Below are 19,621 nucleotides of genomic sequence, written 5' to 3'. Positions count from 1 at the left end.
CCTCAGCTCTCTTGCTTGCTCGCTTGCCCGCTTCTGTCCCCGTCTCTCTCTCTCTCTCTCGCTTGCCAGCTTCTGTCCTCAGCTCTCTTGCTCGCTCGCTTGCCCGCTTCTGTCCCCGTCTCTCTCTCTCTCTCTAGCTTGCCAGCTTCTGTCCTCAGCTCTCTTGCTTGCTCGCTTGCCCGCTTCTGTCCCCATCTCTCTCTCTCTCTCTCTAGCTTGCCGGCTTCTGTCCTCAGCTCTTTTGCTCACTCGCTTGCCCCCTTCTGTCCCCGTCTCTCTCTCTCTCTCTGTCTCTCGCTTGCCGGCTTCTGTCCTCAGCTCTCTTGCTTGCTCGCTTGCCCGCTTCTGTCTCCGTCTCTCTCTCTCTCTCTCTAGCTTGCCGGCTTCTGTCCTCAGCTCTCTTGCTCGCTCGCCCGCTTCTGTCCCCGTCTCTCTCTCTCTCTCTAGCTTGCCAGCTTCTGTCCTCAGCTCTCTTGCTTGCTCGCTTGCCCGCTTCTGTCCCTGTCTCTCTCTCTCTCTCTAGCTTGCCGGCTTCTGTCCTCAGCTCTTTTGCTTACTCGCTTGCCCCCTTCTGTCCCCGTCTCTCTCTCTCTCTCTCTCTCTCTCGCTTGCCGGCTTCTGTCCTCAGCTCTCTTGCTCGCTCGCTTGCCCGCTTCTGTCCCCGTCTCTCTCTCTCTCTCTCTGTCTCTCGCTTGCCGGCTTCTGTCCTCAGCTCTCTTGCTTGCTCGCTTGCCCGCTTCTGTCCCTGTCTCTCTCTCTCTCTCTAGCTTGCCGGCTTCTGTCCTCAGCTCTTTTGCTCACTCGCTTGCCCCCTTCTGTCCCCGTCTCTCTCTCTCTCTCTCTCTCTCTCGCTTGCCGGCTTCTGTCCTCAGCTCTCTTGCTCGCTCGCTTGCCCGCTTCTGTCCCCGTCTCTCTCTCTCTCTCTAGCTTGCCAGCTTCTGTCCTCAGCTCTCTTGCTTGCTCGCTTGCCCGCTTCTGTCCCCGTCTCTCTCTCTCTCTCTCTCTAGCTTGCCGGCTTCTGTCCTCAGCTCTTTTGCTCACTCGCTTGCCCCCTTCTGTCCCCGTCTCTCTCTCTCTCTCGCTTGCCGGCTTCTGTCCTCAGCTCTCTTGCTTGCTCGCTTGCCCGCTTCTGTCTCCGTCTCTCTCTCTCTCTCTCTCTCTCTCTCTCTCTCTCTCTCTCTCTCTCTAGCTTGCCGGCTTCTGTCCTCAGCTCTCTTGCTCGCTCGCTTGCCCGCTTCTGTCCCCGTCTCTCTCTCTCTCTCTAGCTTGCCAGCTTCTGTCCTCAGCTCTCTTGCTTGCTCGCTTGCCCGCTTCTGTCCCTGTCTCTCTCTCTCTCTCTAGCTTGCCGGCTTCTGTCCTCAGCTCTCTTGCTCGCTCGCTTGCCCCCTTCTGTCCCCGTCTCTCTCTCTCTCTCTAGCTTGCCGGCTTCTGTCCTCAGCTCTTGCTCGCTCGCTTGCCCGCTTCTGTCCCCGTCTCTCTCTCTCTCTCTAGCTTGCCAGCTTCTGTCCTCAGCTCTCTTGCTTGCTCGCTTGCCCGCTTCTGTCCCTGTCTCTCTCTCTCTCTCTAGCTTGCCGGCTTCTGTCCTCAGCTCTCTTGCTCGCTCGCTTGCCCGCTTCTGTCCCCGTCTCTCTCTCTCTCTCTAGCTTGCCAGCTTCTGTCCTCAGCTCTCTTGCTTGCTCGCTTGCCCGCTTCTGTCCCTGTCTCTCTCTCTCTCTCTAGCTTGCCGGCTTCTGTCCTCAGCTCTCTTGCTCGCTCGCTTGCCCCCTTCTGTCCCCGTCTCTCTCTCTCTCTCTCTCTCTAGCTTGCCGGCTTCTGTCCTCAGCTCTCTTGCTCGCTCGCTTGCCCGCTTCTGTCCCCGTCTCTCTCTCTCTCTCTAGCTTGCCAGCTTCTGTCCTCAGCTCTCTTGCTTGCTCGTTTGCCCGCTTCTGTCCCTGTCTCTCTCTCTCTCTCTAGCTTGCCGGCTTCTGTCCTCAGCTCTCTTGCTCGCTCGCTTGCCCGCTTCTGTCCCCGTCTCTCTCTCTCTCTCTAGCTTGCCAGCTTCTGTCCTCAGCTCTCTTGCTTGCTCGCTTGCCCGCTTCTGTCCCTGTCTCTCTCTCTCTCTCTAGCTTGCCAGCTTCTGTCCTCAGCTCTCTTGCTTGCTCGCTTGCCCGCTTCTGTCCCTGTCTCTCTCTCTCTCTCTAGCTTGCCAGCTTCTGTCCTCAGCTCTCTTGCTCGCTCGCTTGCCCGCTTCTGTCCCTGTCTCTCTCTCTCTCTCTAGCTTGCCAGCTTCTGTCCTCAGCTCTCTTGCTTGCTCGCTTGCCCGCTTCTGTCCCTGTCTCTCTCTCTCTCTCTAGCTTGCCGGCTTCTGTCCTCAGCTCTCTTGCTCGCTCGCTTGCCCCCTTCTGTCCCCGTCTCTCTCTCTCTCTCTCTCTCTAGCTTGCCGGCTTCTGTCCTCAGCTCTCTTGCTCGCTCGCTTGCCCGCTTCTGTCCCCGTCTCTCTCTCTCTCTCTAGCTTGCCAGCTTCTGTCCTCAGCTCTCTTGCTTGCTCGCTTGCCCGCTTCTGTCCCTGTCTCTCTCTCTCTCTCTAGCTTGCCGGCTTCTGTCCTCAGCTCTCTTGCTCGCTCGCTTGCCCGCTTCTGTCCCCGTCTCTCTCTCTCTCTCTAGCTTGCCAGCTTCTGTCCTCAGCTCTCTTGCTTGCTCGCTTGCCCGCTTCTGTCCCCGTCTCTCTCTCTCTCTCTCTCTCTAGCTTGCCGGCTTCTGTCCTCAGCTCTCTTGCTCGCTCGCTTGCCCCTTCTGTCCCCGTCTCTCTCTCTCTAGCTTGCTGACTTCTGTCCTCAGCTCTCTTGCTTGCTCGCTTGCCCGCTTCTGTCCCCGTCTCTCTCTCTCTCTCTCTCGCTCGCTTGCCCCCTTCTGTCCCCGTCTCTCTCTCTCTCTAGCTTGCCGGCTTCTGTCCTCAGCTCTCTTGCTTGCTCGCTTGCCCGCTTCTGTCCCTGTCTCTCTCTCTCTCTCTCTCTCTCTAGCTTGCCGGCTTCTGTCCTCAGCTCTCTTGCTCGCTCGCTTGCCCCCTTCTGTCCCCGTCTCTCTCTCTCTCTCTAGCTTGCCGGCTTCTGTCCTCAGCTCTCTTGCTCGCTCGCTTGCCCCTTCTGTCCCCGTCTCTCTCTCTCTAGCTTGCTGACTTCTGTCCTCAGCTCTCTTGCTTGCTCGCTTGCCCGCTTCTGTCCCCGTCTCTCTCTCTCTCTCTCTCTCTCTCTCGCTTGCCCCCTTCTGTCCCCGTCTCTCTCTCTCTCTCTCTCTAGCTTGCCGGCTTCTGTCCTCAGCTCTCTTGCTTGCTCGCTTGCCCGCTTCTGTCCCTGTCTCTCTCTCTCTCTCTCTCTCTCTCTAGCTTGCCGGCTTCTGTCCTCAGCTCTCTCTTTCTCTCTCTCTCTAGCTTGCCGGCTTCTGTCCTCAGCTCTCTTGCTCGCTCGCTTGCCCGCTTCTGTCCCCGTCTCTCTCTCTCTCTCTCTCTCTCTCTAGCTTGCCGCCTTCTGTCCTCAGCAAGCAGCCACCTAAATATGTCTGCAGACAACCGACTGCATTTACTCAGCCCCTGCCTTACAAGGGCCTTCACCGAGGAGTACTAATCTGCTTGCCTTGGTATATGTCTAGACCTGAAGGCTGTTCCTTATCATCTGATTGGGTCCTGCTGAACAGGAAATGCCTGTTGCTAACAGTCTCATTTGAATTCTGATTCCCCAAGGCTGACCATCCTGAAGCACAGGTCCAGCTGGAGCATTCCAAAAGGGTGTGTGTGAGCATGTGCACACCCATTCCCTCCCCCCCTCTATGGTCAACTCCCTGTGTTGCCCCTGCAAATGTGCAGTCTCCCCCGTTCCTGCACATGAGCACAGGCCTCACTGAAGCCTGGGGTGGTGAAAGAAATGGGCAGAAGTTTGGAAAAACGGACTTCCACTTCGCCTGTTGTTCTGTTTTTTGCACTCCGGGCCTTCAGGAAGCTTCTCTGAAGTGCGAAAAACAGCACAACCAGGAAACCGGAAGTCCATTCCCCAAACTTCCAGTTTGCTCGTTGGGTGTTTTTTTGCACTCCGGGGCTTCAGAGAAGCTTCCCTGAAGACTTTGGAGGGCAAAGCTGCCTTCCCTAAGGCTGAAAATCAGTTGGCTAGCAAGCACATGAACGCTGGAGCTGCCATAGGGCAATGCCTAACGTGCCCTCCGATATGGCTCCATAGCTTCACCATCACAGGTATAGAACTAATGAATATTTTTTTTAGTTTTCCTTTTGCATTAACCCTGTAATTAAACTAAGTGTGGCCATGTTATACTGAAATGAACACCTGCATATTTAATAAAGTAACATGGGCTGAAGAAGTAAAAAAAAAATACTTTTTCTTACTTTGTTGCACTTCTTAGCTTGAAGCCATTTTTCTCCAGCCTGGTAACCTTCCAGGAGGAAACAGCTTAAAGCAGTGCAGCAAGATGTTTCATTTAGTGGAACAAATACTGTATACCATTCCTGTTCTTAATCATACTGAGAGTGTGATTTGGCTTTAAAAAGCTTTCCAAGAACTCATACTGATATTGCCAATTATTCATAGGATGGAGCACTCTGAGTTAGGCTGAATCAAAAAAATAGCTGAACTACATTTAATAGTGATTACATTATCATAGCTTTTGCAAAAGCCTAAAAAGCATAGAATTAACTGATGTATATATGCATAAAGCATGTATTAGTCTTGTCTTCAAAGCGCTTGAGTCCTGTCCTATTTTGGCAGCTGCAATTTAGCGTATACTTACAAGCAAAACTGCCTGCAATTAATTGCAGGTGCAGAATAGTGCTTGAGATAACTGAAGAATGCAGAGTTTTGATCACATAGCTCCTTTTTGAAAGACCTAGTTTATTTTAGCTACTTTTGTTGGTTGCATCTCTTCAATCTGCTTTCTAATCTAGGATATACGTCCCAGATTTAGAAGATGCATTAGTAATTCAAGTTGAAAAGATATCAGGGCTAATGTGCTTTTCAGTTTATTTTTTATTGCTCCAGTCACAGACACAGTCCAATCCTATACTTACCAAATCAAATCTCTGGTTCCTATAATTAACAAAATAATCACATTGAAATAGTGAGAAGGAGCAGGATGGTGAAAGATTATAATGACATGATTTTAAGCAGTGAATCGTTCTCACAGTGTAAAAAAAAAACAAAAAACCATGACTCACTATGCCCCATAGAATTGCTTAAAAGTTACTTTTATGTTTCTGGAGTAGTTTATTGGGATGGTGGGGGTGGAATTACTAATGCATTTTCTCCAGGCATCAAACCACGACAATGAATAGAGTAATAGCACTTAGACTTATATACAGCTTTACAGCCCTCTCTAAGTGTTTTATAGAGTCAGCATATGGTCGCCAAACAATTTGAGTCCTCGTTTTATCAACCTCCGAAGATGGAAGGCTGAGTCGACCTTGAGCCAGTGAGATTTGAACTGCCAAATTGCAGGCAGATAGCAGTCAGTAACAGTCTGCAGTATTGCACTCTAACCATTTGCCACCATTTAATTTAATTCATTTGATTTATAAGCCGCCCCTCTCCTGGCGGACTCAGGGCAGCGTACAACAATAAAACAGTATATAATAATTTAAAAACCCTGATATTAAAAGACATTCATCCATCTATCATTCATTGCTTCTGGCCGGAGCAGGGTGTTGTTGCTCAACGGCCCCAAAGGCATGTTTTTAAGGCCTTTTGGAAGGCTAGGAGGGTGGGGGCAGTGCAAATCTCTGGGGAGAGTTGATTCCAGAGAGCTGGAGCCACCACAGAAAAGGCCCTTTCCTGCAGTCCCACCAGTCAGCATTGCTTGGCTGATGGAACCTGGAGGAGGCCAACTCTGGGCTCTAATCGGTCGCTGGGAAGTGTGAGACAGAAGACGGTCCCGTAAATAATCTGGTCTGATTTATAAGTGATAACCAACACCTTAAATTGTATTCAGAGACCAATTGGAAGCCAGTGCAGCTCGTGGAGAGTTGGAGTTATGTGGGTGTATCTGGGTATACCCACAACAGCTCTCGTGGCTGTATTCTGGACTAATTGTAGTCTCCAAATGTTCGTTAAAGGTAGCCCTATGTAGAATGCATTGCAATAATTGAGCTGCAAAGTGATGAGCGCATGAGTGACAGAAGAGCCTCCCTATCCAAATAGGGCCGTAACTGGTGCACTAGGCAAATAGAATTTATGCTATTGTTTTCCCATTCCTTTTAATTAAAACCAAAGCTTGAAGACATTTGTCCTAGCAAGCCGATAAAAGCTATAACATGGTGGACCTACTTAGGAGACTGAGATATTCAAGATGTGGAGGAGGAAGAGAAACATTTTTGCTTAGTGCTGTGAAATCAGTAATAGCAGATTGTTCTATGGTTTTTGTTTTTGCTGCTAAAAAGAACTATTAACAAATATACCAGCTTAAATCCAATTTACAATATCTGCAATTTAAAAGTTAGGTTAATAGTTATAAAATTGTTATCACGTACATAAGTTAAGCCCAGCTAGGTGGCAGCACCTTGCTATTCTTGGCTATATTAAACAACTAAGTAGAAGATGCATCTGAGAAGCATGTAGATGGGAGACCACCAGTGTGTCCTAAATTTGTAGGGGATTTGGAAAAGAAAAGAAAAACAAAAAACCCATCAAAAACAGCAATCTGAATGAAGTACCTGTATTATTGAGAAGAAATCTGCATGTGTTTGTGAAATTATTGGAACTGAGCTTGAACTGCTGTGTAATATTTTCAAACATACATACATACATACAAACATACATACATACATACATACATACATACATGTTATCTTGAATGCATTTGGGTCAATATTAAAGAGAGGGGGTGATGTTGCCATAGGTCTATAGTACTATAGGCCACCCAACCAAACAGAGGAAGTAAATGAACTTTTTGCTAAGTAAGGTATGTGGGAACAACATCACAATAGTAATGGGGGATTTTAACTACCCTGACATCAACTGGGAGACAAACTGCAGTAAGTGAAAGATCCAACAAGTTCCTAACAAACTTAGGATACAACTTTGTTTCCCAAAAAGTAGAGACAGGAACAAGGGGATCAATCTTATTGGACTTAATTCTCACTGACAGAGATGAAATGATACATGTTGAAGCTACAAGAACCTTGGAGGCAAGTGATCATGCAATACAGTGGTACCTTTACTTAAGAATGCCTCTACTTAAAAACTTTTCTACATAAGAACCGGGTGTTCAAGATTTTTTTGCGTCTTCTTAAGAACCATTTTCTACTTAAGAACCCACACCCAGAAAAATTTCCCAGGAAATTTGAGAGCGGCATGAAGGCCCGGCCAGTTTCCTGCCATTACCCCTTTAATCCCGGCCATCTCGGGCTTTTCTGGACTGCCAGAGGAGCCTTTCAGTGGCGCTTAAGGAGGCGTTGGCAGTCTAGAGCAAACAAAGCATTTTCTTTTCTCTGGGCGCTTGGAGAGGGAATAAACCTCTGCCACCGCCCAAATAAAAGAAATGCTTCCTTCGCTCTGGGCAGTGACTGTCCTCCTCCTCTTCCTCCTCCTCCTCCTCCTCTTCCCACCCAAATTCTGAGCTTTTATTTCTTTCCTGGGTTTGCACACATTATTTGCTTTTACATTGATTCCTACGGGAAAAATTGCTTCTACTTACAAATGTTTCTACTTAAGAACCTGGTCACGGAATGAATTATAAGTAGAGGCACCACTGTATTGGAATTCAACATTATGCAAACACAAGCAGTAGAACAAAGTCAAAATAGAATCTTGGATCTTAACAGAGCTAATTTCAATAAACTTAGAAAGAGCTTGGGATTGATTTCCATGGACGAGAATCCTCAAGGGGAAAATAACTCAAGAAGCTTAGGAAATTTTGAAATGTGAGATTATAAAAGCCCAGTCTAGCACAATACCAATGAAGAAAAAAAATAGCTCTCAAAAGAAACCAGTGTGGCTGCATAAAGAACTTACTGACAAAATGAAAGACAAAAAGGAGAAGTATAAAAAGTGGAAACGGGGGGGGGGGGAGGCAGAATATCAGCAAATAAACTGAGCCTGTAAATAAAAAGTGAGGAAAGCTAAGGCTCACAACAAACAATGATTTGTGACAAAAGTAAACAATAAGAAAAAAGCTTCTTCCAACATATTAAAAACAAGATATTAACGGTAAGTAAAAAGTAATTAAAAGCCAACATGGGTTTGTCAAATATAGATCATGCCAGACTAATCTTATTGCATTCTTTGACAAAATGACAAAATTAGTGGAGCAGAGAAATGCTGTCAATATAATTTATTTGAACTTCAGTAAGACATTTGATAAAGTAGACCATACCCTAGATAGAGTAGAAAAAAGGTGGGTTAGACAGCAACACCACCAAATGGATTCAAAACTGGCTGACCAACCGCACTCAACTTGTAGTGCTCAATGGAACTGCATCTACATGGAGGGAAGTAGGCAGTGGAGTACCCCAAGACTCTGTTTTAGGCCCAGTATTTCTCTACCTTTTCATCAATGACTTGGATGAAGGGATAAATGGGGAATTCATCAAATTTGCAGATGACACCAAACTGGCAGGAATAGCCAACACTCCAGAAGATAGGCTCAAGATACAGAAGGATCTTGAACATCGTGCACTATCTAACAAAATGAAATTAAATGGTGAACTATTCTACATTTAGGCAAGAAAAACAAAATGCACAATAGTATATGTGGTACCTTGCTCAACAGTAGTAACTGTGAGAGGGATCTTGGAAATAGGTATGTCTTATTTAATGAAGACTAGGGGAGACATGATAGCAGTGTTACCATATCTCAGGGGTTGCCACAAAGAAGATGGAGTCAAACTATTCTCCAAAGCATGTGGGGGTAGAACAAGAAGCAATGAGTAGAAAGTAATCAAGGAGAAAAGCAACTTAGAACTAAGGAGAAATTTCCTGACAGAACAATTAATTCGTGGAACAGCTTGCCTCCAAAAGTTGTGAATGTTCCAACACGGTAAGTTTTTAAGAAGATGTTGAATAACCATTTGTCTGAAGTGGTGTAGGGTTTCCTGCCTAAGCATGAGGTTGGAGTAGAAGGCCTCTGTGGTCCCTTCCAACTCTGTTGTTCTATTCTATTCTATTCTATTCTACTCTATTCTATTCTATTCTGGGGTGGGTTCCTCCTAGTTCGGACCGGATCTCCTGAACCAGTAGTGTCACTGGTTAATAGGTATGTCTTATTTAATGAAGATCTCCTCCAAAAGTTGTGAATGTTCCAACACGGTAAGTTTTTAAGAAGATGTTGAATAACCATTTGTCTGAAGTGGTGTAGGGTTTCCTGCCTAAGCATGAGGTTGGAGTAGAAGACCTCTGTGGTCCCTTCCAACTCTGTTGTTCTATTCTATTCTATTCTATTCTATTCTATTCTACTCTATTCTATTCTATTCTGGGGTGGGTTCCTCCTAGTTCGGACCGGATCTCCTGAACCAGTAGTGTCACGCTGATAACATCACGGATCCAATTCAGTCAGTGCCGGTCTGTGGGGGCCACCATCTTTTTTTGAATTTTTTTGCAAATGTTTCCATTTGGATGGCTTCTCCTCTTTTGCTGCTTGAAAAGGGGACCTCCTGCCCATCCCTGTTAATATTGATCTTTATTTCTTCACCTGAAGCTCTTCAGCTGTGTTTCAGGCCGATTCCAGCTACTGAACATACACAGAATAGAAATTGCACAAGAAGACATGTGTGTGAACAGAGCATGTGTGCACGTACAAAACATTGTGATGTGAAGTGGTGGAGAAGATAAGTGGAACTCATCCCTGATTCTATTCTGTTCTGTTCCGTTCCATTCCACTCCATTCCTAACACAAGATTGATCTGGATTGGCAATTGTGTGATACTTTCTAAATGATCAGCATCAGAAAGCATCCAAAATCCTGCCAAATTTTAGGTCATAACAGTGAAAGCCAGTAATCTAGCTAGCTTAGTTATAGACACAAATATGCATATTTATATTCTGTATTTTCCAACTTTTTTGTCTATGGCCATATATTTTAATAAAAAATAAAATGACATGAAAAAAAGCAGGCTTTTAATACTTTGTTTTTAACCTATCAGAGCTATTGGAGGTAATAAACAGCAATTTGAATTTTGCTCTCAAAGACTGGTAGACCTAGCCGCTAAGACTGTAATAACAAGTTAATAGGCTGATGTATAATGGCAATGAATAGAAGATGCAGGTGCAAGCTCTTTAGAGTTTTCCTTTGAAGGCCTATTAATTGCTTCAAACTATTTTTTTCTCAGATAATCAGCTTTAATTTGGAGAGGGAAGCAGCCCAGAGACTTGTGATAAATATCAAATACAATAACAGAACATAATAGAAATGTATTTTGGTTTCATTTTAAGAAGTTACAGCTGTTTAGAAGAATGCATTTAATTCATTTGATGCATAAATGTCTCCAAACAACAACTCATAAATAAGGACATTTGCAACCTTCTTCCTCAGAAGTGGGCTAATTACTAATTGAAGGACTACATAATTGTGTAAAGTCTACATTGTGGGGTGGATTAAACAATATTCTTGATCACAAAACAGCAAATCATTCATCCAAATACATGGAGAAATACATTAAAATCCAAAGATGAATACAAGTTATCCTCCTCCAAAGCATCTTACCATAATGAACATGGGGAGATTATTATTCAGTTAAGTGAAGCAGTTTTTTCTCCTGGCAAAGGAAGCCTGCATTTATTTCCTGTTTTGTATGGAAGAAAAGTCTGAGCTCCCACCTACATATTTCCTTTTCTGTGAGAAAGGAATTGGGATTTAGCAAGCAGCATTTCAATTAGCAGGCATATGGCTTGGATGTGTTCTTCAAGAAGAAACATTCATGTCCTTGGAATGCAGCAGCTTCCTAATGTTTGGCTCTGTATTTATAAGTAGAACAGCTTATGAAAGTTCAGAGTAGAAATTCCATGCATTCTCATTTTAGCACCACCTTGATGGTAGGTGAAGAAGGTAGGTAGGTAAGAAGTATTTATTTCTCTTGGATCATCGTGTTCAACTTCAAAGTATTTTCTAAGCATTTGTTTTGAACTGAAACAAATATCACAGAGGTATTTCTCTTTGTATTTCTGGTGCTCATCTGTATTTCTTTAAGAACATGTATCAGCTGCCCCAATCTGGCTGATTGTGGGCTGTGTATGTGAATAAATCAATGTACAGTACTTCAATAATTAAAGGCAAAACCTCTGGTCCTGGATTCCATCCTGCACAGTTAAAACAGTCTATTGCCACTCCCAAATAAGGGCAGTCTATTATACAATTAAGCAAAACTGTGGGCTAAACCCAGCACATTTACAAGGAGCATGCCCCAAATTTCATTTGTCTATATGCTGCCCATCACATTTCTTCCCAAGATTTTTCATTTATTGGGTAATCTTGACTCGGCTGTCAAAATTCAGTGCACCATACAGAAGCCCTTTGAGGATCTTTTAGTACCTCATTTTAGCCCAGTCAGATAACATATCTTTTCTCAATGTTTTTTCACACATTGGGTTAAGCCAAATGTCCTGGGCATATCAAAAGCCATTAGCTGTGGATAATGATAATAAAGACCACATGGTACACTAAGTCAAAATTAAATCATATACAGTAGTAGCTTAACATAATACAGTGATACCTCGTCTTACAAACGCCTCATCATACAAACTTTTCGAGATACAAACCTGGGGTTTAATATTTTTTTGCCTCTTCTTACAAACTATTTTCACCTTACAAACCCACCGCTGCCACTGGGATGCCCCGCCTCCAGACTTCCGTTGCCAGCAAAGCACCCGTTTTTGCACTGCTGGAATTTCCCTGAGGCTCCCCTCCATGGGAAACCCCACCTCCGGACTTCCGTGTGTTTGTGATGCTGCAGGGGAATCCCAGCAGCACAAAAACGAGCGCTTCGCTGGCAATGGAAGTCAGGAGGTGGGGTTTCCCAGTGAGGGGAGCCTCAGTGAAATCGCAGCATCACAAAAACACAGAGGTCTGGAGGTGGGGTTTCCCATGGAGGGGAGCCTCAGGGGAATCCCAGCAGTGCAAAAACGGGCGCTTCAGCTGGCAAAAGGGGTGAATTTTGGGCTTGCACGCATTAATCGCTTTTCCATTGATTGCTATGGGAAACATTGTTTTGTCTTACAAACTTTTCACCTTAAGAACATCGTCCTGGAACCAATTAAGTTTGTAAGACAAGGTATCACTGTATTTGAATCAGACTTACATCTTTTTTAAACAGCTTGTTTTGCCTATTCTAGCTTTTGTATGTCTTGTGTGTTCACAAGACACTGTGTTAATAATATCCTTTTGGTTTGGTTTGAAAAAAGGCATTAGCTGAACAGAGGTTCCACTCCAACCTGGACCATAATCATTCTCATCTTTATAAAATAGTTACCAATCTCTTGGCCAATGTGGGCAGACATCTGAAGACATGAACTTTCCTTTCTGCAAAGATTATCAGCCTTTATTTGGAAGGAGATTCGTTGGTTTGTTTTTAAAGGTCCACTCCATCGCATCTTGCAATTTTCCCAACTGTGAAGGTTTTAACAAGCAAGCTGCAATATTCCTTATCACGGGATGTCTACCACATGAGGTAATCTTCAAAGAAATAAAATATTGCAGGCTTACCAAGTTTGGCTAAACCAAATCTTGCCAATGGTTCAGTAGGCGAACATAAGCTTGCTGAAGATGTTAGTCGATTATTTCAGACAGCTATATAAGACCAAATGAACTTAGTATTGTATGAATTCTGTATACCAAATTTTTTTAGACTAGTGATAAAAACTAAAGCAAGCTAGACTAAATATCCACTCCAAGTGTGGATTTAGCCATTGATTACACTAATGCACCATTCATAGTTGAAAAAGCAGAGTAGTTGTGGTTCTCATACAATCTCTTTCCCAGGCCAGGCAGCTTATTGAGCTTTTGAGTAGCATAGGAAGATAATTTTTAGACTCCTTCCATATCCAAAATATGTGTCTGATCTGGGACTGATCCTCATGAAATGATTTTTTGGAGAATTTCACTAGCTAAGTCAGTTAGGTTTTGCCCAACTGCTATAGAGGAAATGCTGAGAAAACAGTTGAATTGTGTTTTGAGGGATTCTACATTACATCTGACAGTCCTCCTTTCACTGGTAATTTGTAAGTGGAGAAAGCCCCAACTGTTGCATGACACAGTGATTCTGCTCATCTGCTAGTTAGGCTTCTGCGTCTCTGCCCCAAAGTCCTGGCTTCATGGGGTTGCTGAACCCATGCCAACAATGCCACAGGTATCAACAGCATCTTAATTGTTTCACTATTTAAGGACAGGTCTTACAATGGTTTGCCAAAAAACACATTCAAAACGTGGTCAAGACTACAGTAAAAGCAATAAATTTAAAATGTATTTAAAATTAACATGCCATGCAGTTTAAAATAAATTATTAATAGGCTTACAGCCACAGAATTAATCATTTTATATTTTGGGAGTGACATTAAAAAATGATCATTTGGTGTTGTGGTTAGCTCTGGCCCAGCTCCTGCCCCAAGGATTGTGGATGTGGGGGAAACATCCACATGCTGCAGGCCTGTTTTGCCCCCCCCCGGGTGGAATCTGATGATGAAGGCTCCTCTGACCAAGAAGACATGAGTGACAGGGAGGAGGAGAGTGTGGCAGACAGCTCAGAAGAAGATCAATTATCTAGCTCCTCCTTGGATTCAGAACAAGAGTTAATGATACAGCCACGCATGCGGAGAGCGATGCATAGGCAACAACAACTGAGAGATTATTATCAAAGAAAATGAGGCCACCTGTGGTTGGGTGGGGCTGTGGTAATTAGTGAGGCTGCTATAAAGATCAGCCTGTGGGTTTGGCCATCATGGAGGATTATCTGATCGTTGTGTTTCATGACTGCGTTACTGACTTTGACTTTTTGTGTGCTGATTTTTCCCTGCTTTGAAACTAAATCAGAGCAAAGTGTGTTTCACTTTGTGAAAGAAGAAGGACTGTGAATTGCCTCACAGCTGCAAGCTAAGTATCACAGGACTGATAAGGGACTTGTATAAATTACCAGTTCCTTTGGAGACGAGTGCTCTTTGCTATACCAAAAGAGGGCTTACTTTAAGTGAATTTTCATTATAAAGAACATTGTTTTGAATTTTCAAACGTGTGTGTGTGTCTGAAATTTGTACCTGTGAATTTTTGGGAGGATTCTACCAGAGAGCCCGACAGAACATTTCGTAAGAAGGTTTGGAATCTCTCTGGAGGCCACATGCCTTTCTGGGAAAATAGCAGACTGCACACTTAATTTCGTTGGGCGTAATCTCTGTTTTTGAGAGAACAGTTCAGTTATAAAAATGGGGGTAACGAAGCAGCATTTGTGAAAATAGAACGAGGAACAAGCAATGAGGGGCAGCCCTAGGCTTCAATTCTCTCAAGCTGTTTGACTGAAAACAGCTGCTGAGCAGCAAAGCAGAAAACTGTTTTCTTAGCTGGCCTGAAATTGATGTTTTGTCAAACGTGTGAGAAAAGGGACAGAAGGCAGAAAGTGGGGCAGAACCTGGTTCCTATTCATATACTGTAACAATTTTTGAAATGATTTTTCATATAAATTCATCACAAATACATCCTTTTCCAAAAAAATCACCCCACGCATTAAAAATAACCACATATAAAATATACAAAAGGGAATAATTACAACAACCATTTGTTTGTTTCGTTTTGGTATAAGAATATATTATTTAAAAGACCACTTTAAAAATTAAAAAAAAAAATTACTCAACAACGGTGGCTCTTTAACATTTGTACCCATTAGGAAAAATACTAGTCTTTAGAAAAGGAATGTGAAAAGTGCTTGAGTGGTGTTAATTATTTAGCTTCATCCGTGGTCGGTGCTGGATAATCCCACAATGCTTCGATGAACTTGCCAAATCTCTAAAGGATCTTTTTTTAAACAACTGCAATGCTAAAATTAAAAATATAAACATCATTAGGCTCAAAGAATAAGACCTGGTTGTTTTGCAGTTTTTAAAGGACATGTTTCACAATGCTGGCTTCTCATTCCTAGCCCATATGACCATTTAAGCTATTGTTGGTGCACTTCCCCCACTCCCCAGGCCTTTGAGGGGTAGTCAGGGCCAGAGTATCTTTGAGACCCCCTTCTAACACATACTTCCCAGAGACCGGTTACATCCCACAGGGTTGGACTTCTTTGGGTCCCGTCAGCTAAACAGTGTCAGCTGGCGGGTTCGCAGGGGAGAGCCTTCTCTGTGCTTGCCCCAACTCTCTGGAATCAGCTATCTCCTGAGATCTGCACTGTCCCCACCCGCAAAGTGTTAACGATCTTCCTGGCTCTTGCTGGCTTATTTTCATTGGCATTCCCTCTGAAAAAAGATTTTTTTTCAGTCCTAACAAGATGCTAATGATCTTCCTGGCTTGCAGGATATTTTCATTGCTACTCCAAAGAAGTTTTTTCCCCCGGCCCTAAGTCTTTGCAGGCTTATTTTCATTGCTACTCCATCCGAATATGATTTTTTTCCAGGCCTAACCAGGGGATAAAATAATGTGCTGAAGCTGGCCAGACTAAGGACTTTAGCCAGATGAATACCTGGTAGTTAGGTAGGTAAATTTTTTCCCCTTTAATTTGGTCCCCCAAAACTAAGGTGCATCTTATACTCCATTGCATCTTATATTCAAAAAAATACAGTATTTATGATTGTTCTAGTGTCCTGGGGTCATGTTTTATGACCTTCTGACAAGCAGTTAATGGGGAAGCCAGATTCACTTAACAACGGTGTTACTAATTTAAAACTGGCAGGGATTCACTTAACAACTGTAGCAAAAATGGTGATAAATTGGGGCAAAAATCTATTTAACAACTGTCTTGCTTAGCATCAAAAATTTAGGGCTTAGTTTTGGTTATAAAGTAATAATAATAATAATAATAATAATAATAATAATAATAATAATAATAATAATAATTTGTTGGATTTGTATGCCAACCCTCTCCAAAGACTCGGGACAGCTCATAACAATTGAGGACTACCTGTAACATGGCTTAAGGATAAACTCTATAAACACAAGTAACCAAGGAAATAGTAGGATTAAAGTAGATCAATCAACACACTCAATAAATAGAATAGTATTGGACTACATTACTCTTCCCCACCGCCAGCATGACTATCTTTCTAGTAGATAAACTCTGGCATATTTAGAGACAGGTCATATCTAATCTGTTTTAAGGCCCTTTGATATTAATATAACTAAAGCAAATAATTAAAGAGATTTGGCTTCCACTAATATCAGAAGGACTTGAATGTATTTGCGTTTAATTGGATTGTGACTTTTAGACTTACAGAAACTACCTGGCTTACTATTTTTGTTACTTATTCTCTATTATATTAATATTTGATGCAAACAAAAGCTATTCTGAGATTTTTCCCAAGGCCTTTATGATTAGGAAAATTGAATATATTGCAACAAAAGGAAATGCATAAAGCACATATGGGCAAGATAGTAACAACGATTTTCAAAGCAGCAAGATATAAAGAGGTGTCTTATCTGGTGTTGGCTTATATTATATTTAGCTAAGTTTCTCTTTTAAAAAAATCTTATGTATATACTTTAAAAAATTATTTATTTTAAAATTTATATTTAAGATGCTTTTTATATTTATGCTTTTTCCGCACCTTGCATAAAACTATTTACCGCAAAAAGGAATATTGCAGCATGATAGGAAGATATGTATGTATGTATGCATGCAATGAAACTGGCTGGATTCTTTCAGCACAACTATTTCCTACTTTAAGTATTTCAAAGATTTAACTATAAAAAAATTGCTTTCAGAACCCTTCAAAGAATAAATAGAAATTATTTTGATATGTAACCTTTCTTTGTGCTTTGCCTTTCACTTCTCTCTGGTTTCACATGTCAAATTTTCATTCTTCTTCTTCTGGAACTGAAATAAAGTAAGTGGTTTATTGAAAGGCATGTACTTTCACAAATCAACCATTCAACCACTGTATTATTAAACATCACACATACAATTATTACTGTGTGGGGACCAAAAAGATAAATGGAGTTTTCAGTAGTCCCTTGAAAGGACTACAGTGATCCCTCGATTATCGCGAGGGTTCCGTTCCAAGACCCCTCGCGATAATCGATTTTTCGCGATGTAGGGTTGCGGAAGTAAAAACACCATCTGCGCATGCACGCCCTTTTTTCATGGCCGCGCATGCGCAGATGGTGGAGTTTGCGTGGGCGGCGAGGAAGACCCAGGGAAGGTTCCTTCGGCCACCCAGCAGCTGATCTGCTCGGCAGCGCAGTGAGGAGCCGAATCGGGGTTTCCCCTTTGCGTGGGTGGCGGGGAAACCCCGATCTTCGTCTGCTCGCTGCTGCTGCGCTGCCGAGCAGATCAGCTGCTGGGCGGCCGCAGCAGCAGCGAACAGACGAAGATCGGGGTTTCCCCGCCACCCACGCAAAGGGGAAACCCCGATTCGGCTCCTCGCTGCGCTGCCGAGCAGATCAGCTGCTGGGCGGCCGAAGGAACCTTCCCTGGGTCTTCCTCGCTGATGCCCCTGCTCGCCCGCCCGCTCGCCCGCTCGCCCGCCCGCCGCCCGCCAGCAAGAGGGGGAGAGATAGAGAAAGAGAGAGAAGGAAAGAAAGAGATGAGAGAGGGAGGAAGAGAGTGTGAGAGAGGAAGAAGCAAGATAGAGAAAGAGAGAGAGAAAGAAAGATGAGAAAGGAAGGAAGAGAGTGACGTCATCGGGTGGGAAAAATCGCGATATAGCGTTTAGCGAAGAACGAGATCGCGAAAATCGAGGGATCACTGTATTTCAAAGCCATTATAAGCTTTGTATTTATTTCCAACTGTTAGGTGTTCTAGCTAAGAAAAGCAAATACAGTATGTTGTGCATAGAAATGTACTGTTTCTTGCTGAGAGTTTCATAATCAAGAAAGCTCAAAATCCAGGATGGGGCAAGACATTCTTAGTGTTATAGCTTGCATCCATTCTAATTAAGATTGCAATTCTCCTGCATGTTATCCCTGGTTTGAATTTTTTTTTTTGAGTGAGTTTGAAATAGACCAATAGATGCAACAATAAAAATAATGTTTGCATCAGAGATGCCCATAAAAACTGCACGAGCTTCATTGGATCAGATCGATTATACAACTGCCTCAGCCATAGTTCCCTCTAAGCTGAGCAGTGAGCAATCGCTCACTTAAATATCATAATCAACTCAGAGTTTTCCACACCTGCCCAGAAGCCGAGAGGGAAAGAGTGAGAGGGAAGGAGAGAGAGAGGAAGAGAGGAAGAGAGAGATACAGATAGAAAAAAGAGAGGAAGGAAAAGAGAAAGAAAAAGAATGGGAGTAAGGAAGAGAGAAAGAAAATCAAAATCTAGTTTGAAACTAGCTCAACTATTTAAGTGGCATTTTGATATTGATAGAGTTGCCCTATTATGAGCTCACTGTTATAGACACACAGTACAGTATTTTATTTTGAAATTCTCTGAGGCAAAACAGGGTGGGTTTTTTATTTGTTTGTTTGTTTCTTTATTTGTTTATTTATTATTTCTGTGCCGCCCAGTCCCGAAGGGACTGCCGCTCAGACACTATACTTTTCCGCCCACCCCCCCAAAAAATTAGAGGGAACACTGGCCTCAGCATTCTTTTTCTTTTTTGCAGTGGCCCTGTGTTTTTATAAGATCTCACAGACAGAATGCAACTGGCATTCAGTGGTGTTTTCATAGCTAACAGCAATCCAATATTCTGCAATTTTGGAACTTACCTGCTCCCTTTTAAAATATTCTAGGCAATGGCCATCACTACATCTAATGGAAATCAGTTGTATGGATTATTTGTGCACTGCTTAAAAAAACTGAAAATCACTGGATTCACAATTTCGACATCATTTCAAACAATCTATAAAGATTGTTTTGAGAAGAGAGGATAAAGGGAGCTTTCGACCCCCCTTTTCAGCATTCCTGTAATCATTTTCTCCCACCAGCTTCTCAAAGTTCCCTACTTCTGTACAGAATCCTTTCCTAAACCCAAATTTCAAGATGACATCACAAATTTCGCTCAAATGCAATTCAGAAAGAAGGGCAACAAAAATCTGGAATGTTTACACACTTTTCAACCTGGCAACATATCAACAGGTGCCGGTTTATTAATTGGAGTTTAAAGTTTCCCCAAAACACAAAGTACATTTTCATGTGGCAGATTTTTTTTTTAATGAACTGCTTTGAGTATAGCACTGAACTAAATCTACAGTAACTACTTAGGTAAATGAGAAGAAACCAGGGAAGAAGCCATGTAACTAAATAATTAGAACTACAAACCTTATTAAACTTTTGTCCTAAGTTTTGTGAACCTTGCCAGGAGGAGTTTCCTTATGAAACAAAATGGAGACTTTTCTCCAGAAAGATCCAGCCTTAAACATAATAAGTGAGGATTAAGAAAAAAATTAGGAAAGTTCAAAGTCAAGAAATTGCAACAAAAATCTGAAAGAACAATTGCCTGATTTTTATTAGCAAGAGTTCCAAAGTCTTAGAACAACAATTTGAAAACTCCATGTACAACGTTGTAGAAAAATGTTTAGC

At 43.0% G+C, this 19,621-nt stretch overlaps 1 protein-coding gene across 9 annotated transcripts in view; it reads right to left on the bottom strand.

Moving 5' to 3' along the window:
- Positions 1 to 14,724: 14,724 nt before the first annotated feature.
- PDE9A (phosphodiesterase 9A) overlaps positions 14,725 to 19,621 on the bottom strand; it is an 80,924-nt gene continuing 76,027 nt past the window's right edge. For all 9 annotated transcript variants that reach the window (XM_070750481.1, XM_070750482.1, XM_070750486.1 and 6 more), the window contains 2 exons: positions 16,905 to 16,975; positions 14,725 to 14,983 (listed from right to left, as the gene is read on the bottom strand). In XM_070750481.1, the coding sequence (XP_070606582.1) occupies positions 16,925 to 16,975 (51 nt within the window). In that variant the 3' untranslated portion in view covers positions 14,725 to 14,983; positions 16,905 to 16,924. The remainder of the gene's footprint in view (positions 14,984 to 16,904; positions 16,976 to 19,621) is intronic.

The sequence above is a fragment of the Erythrolamprus reginae genome, chromosome 4 (genome assembly GCF_031021105.1).
Source record: "Erythrolamprus reginae isolate rEryReg1 chromosome 4, rEryReg1.hap1, whole genome shotgun sequence".
Lineage (NCBI taxonomy): Eukaryota > Metazoa > Chordata > Lepidosauria > Squamata > Dipsadidae > Erythrolamprus > Erythrolamprus reginae.
The sequence above is the reverse complement of the archived record's forward strand: the minus strand, read 5'-3'. Positions and strand labels throughout refer to the sequence as shown.